Genomic DNA, 2,738 nt, shown 5'->3' with positions numbered 1-2,738 from the left:
TATTTTATTTTATTTTTTTTTTTTTTTAATTTTTATTTTTTTTTTTTTTTTTTTTTTTTTTTTTTTTTTTTTTTTGTTCTTCCTTACTTGTTTTTTGATCTATATTATTATATAAGATATTATTATTCCCATTCTCAATTTCCTTAATTTTATTTTGATATTTCTGTGAATTTTTTTCTACGATTTTTTTTATAACCTTCAGCTCTTCTTCAATTACTTTCGCAGGTTCTTTATAACTACAATATGTTGTGATTATAAATATGAAAAAATATAAATATATAAATATATAAATAATATTAACACATTGTATATATATATATATATATATATATATATATTTATTTATTTATTTATTTATTTATTCATTTATGTATATTTTCCAATTTTACGATATGATGGAGCTAATGAATACTTTTATACCAATAATAACAAATGTCTTTAAATATATGAACAAAAAAAAAAAATTCATATATATTTTTACAAATTAAACAACTTACAAATCTATATAAATATATATATATATTATTTTACATATCTTATTCCTTTAATTGAATAACTAATAAAATGATCATTAATATTCAATAATATATATCTTTTGAAAAGAACAATAATTTTTTTAAAAAGCAGCTCAGTCAAGTAACAAAAAAAAACACCTAATAATAATAAATAATTAAATATATACATATATATTTGTTCATTTATTTATTTTTCGTTATTTTATGTCTTCATAAATATATATATACAAACACATATTCATCAACAGTAAACATTTTCTAGAAGTATATAAGAGTTGTTCCTACACTAAATGTAAGAATAATAACATATATATATATATATATATATATTTTCATTACATGATATAATTTTTTTTCTACTGCTGTATGCGTAACTTCTTGACGTTATGAATAAGACTAAGATTATAATAAGAAGATACATAACAATCATTTTAAAGGCTCTCAAAAATTCTATAAACATGAAAATATATGTATTTTAATAAAATAAATAAATAAATAAATATATACATACATATATATATATATGCTTTTCCTTTTACTGGTAATTGATTCGTGGTGATATTTTATTTTTAATAAAATTTGAATAATTTCGCTAAAATCATTTTTGAGACCCTTCAAGAAATTATCAAACCTGAAAAAAAAACCAAAATAAATAAATATAATTATGTATATATATTTATATTTATTTATATATTGGATTATCCCTTACAGAATTTTATGTTATATATTAATTACCTATTTGTATTTTCTATTTGTTTAATTTGAGCATTTTCTATTAATTTCATATTTTCCAAATTGGTAGTCATTTGTTTGGATATATACAAGGATGTTTGCGCTAATCTGTTGATCTTTCATTATACCAATAAACAAATAAATATATAATATATATATATATATATATATATATAGGTTTTATTTTGTTTTATTTTGTTTTATTTTTTATTACATTTTCCTCAGTCCTTTTATTCCATTCATTTGATTGTATATAAAAACAAATATCATCAATATGATTTAATTCAGAATGATATATTTGGAATGCAGTATCAGACATATTTTTATTTGATGTACAATTCGTTACTATTTTATATTTTAAATTTTCACATAATTTTTTTTTTAAATAATTATTTTTTTCTGACATATAATTGGTTCCATCCAAATTATCCATATCATTATTATAAGTATAATTAATATGTTCATAATTATTTCTTTGCTTTTCCTTTATATTAGATATATCATTTAATAAATTTACATAATTTTCATCCGCTTGATCATTTTCATAATAGCAAGGATTTATAATTTTCTCTATTTTCCTTAATTCATTCAAATTTAAAGTCCTTGAAAAATTCGGATTACTAAATTCATTAAATAAATTATTATTATATAAATATAATTGTAACTTATTTAACTTTTTTGGATTCAATATGCAACCTAAATTTTCATCAGGAAAAGATCTTATAGATTTTACAAAGAGACATTTTGTTTTAGCTAATGCTAATAATGATTTATTATTTTCGTTTATTTCGTTACAATTATATACATTTAAATTATTTAATTGTTCTAATACATATTCATAACATTTTATTTCTTGTACATATATATTATTATTATTATCATCTTCATCATAATCCTTTTCTTCTTTATCATCTTCTTTTTTATTCTTGTAAGAATTTTTATTTCCATTTTTTATTCTTTTTTTATTCTTTTGATATTCCTCTTCCGCTTTCATTTTTGCTTTCAGAATATCATCTAATGCTTCTTTTCCTCTTTTTATTCTTTCAATCAATAATTCAGAGTTATTTTCATATCTATATTTAGATCCTCTAACCACTACAAAACGTATTATAAATAAAATAAGGAAGACAAATAGATTCAACATAATGAATTTCTTCAAACGTAATGTGTATTAATATTATGTAAAAATAAATACATCGCATTTATCATTAAGATATGTATATAGAAATGTATATAATATATATATATATATATATATATATGTATATATATATGTATATATAAATATAGAATGCATACTTATTATTTGACATGTAAATAGTATTATATATATTTTAAATAACCATTTTGTCTTTTTAATGTAAAATAAAATATATATATTTATTCTATATTTTTTTTTTTTTTTTTTTTTTTTTTTTTTATATCTTTATTGTCTTAGATATGTAAATGAATTATTTTAATCTTTATATAACAACTGGAATATAATAAACT

General features: G+C 17.4%; 1 protein-coding gene across 1 annotated transcript in view; it reads right to left on the bottom strand.

The window, feature by feature from the left end:
- PRSY57_1362700 (nuclear fusion protein, putative) overlaps positions 1-2,391 on the bottom strand; it is a gene marked incomplete at both ends in the record, with an annotated part of 3,588 nt that extends 1,197 nt beyond the window's left edge. Inside the window, 7 exons of the mRNA XM_020115227.1 lie at positions 88-236; positions 390-436; positions 532-653; positions 855-965; positions 1,055-1,146; positions 1,251-1,363; positions 1,462-2,391. Coding sequence (XP_019970150.1) covers positions 88-236; positions 390-436; positions 532-653; positions 855-965; positions 1,055-1,146; positions 1,251-1,363; positions 1,462-2,391 — 1,564 coding nt within the window. The remainder of the gene's footprint in view (positions 1-87; positions 237-389; positions 437-531; positions 654-854; positions 966-1,054; positions 1,147-1,250; positions 1,364-1,461) is intronic.
- Positions 2,392-2,738: the final 347 nt, after the last annotated feature.

Source organism: Plasmodium reichenowi, chromosome 13, assembly GCF_001601855.1.
Source record: "Plasmodium reichenowi strain SY57 chromosome 13, whole genome shotgun sequence".
Taxonomy (NCBI): domain Eukaryota; phylum Apicomplexa; class Aconoidasida; order Haemosporida; family Plasmodiidae; genus Plasmodium; species Plasmodium reichenowi.
Note: the sequence above shows the minus strand (reverse complement) of the source record. Positions and strands in the feature narration are given on the sequence as shown.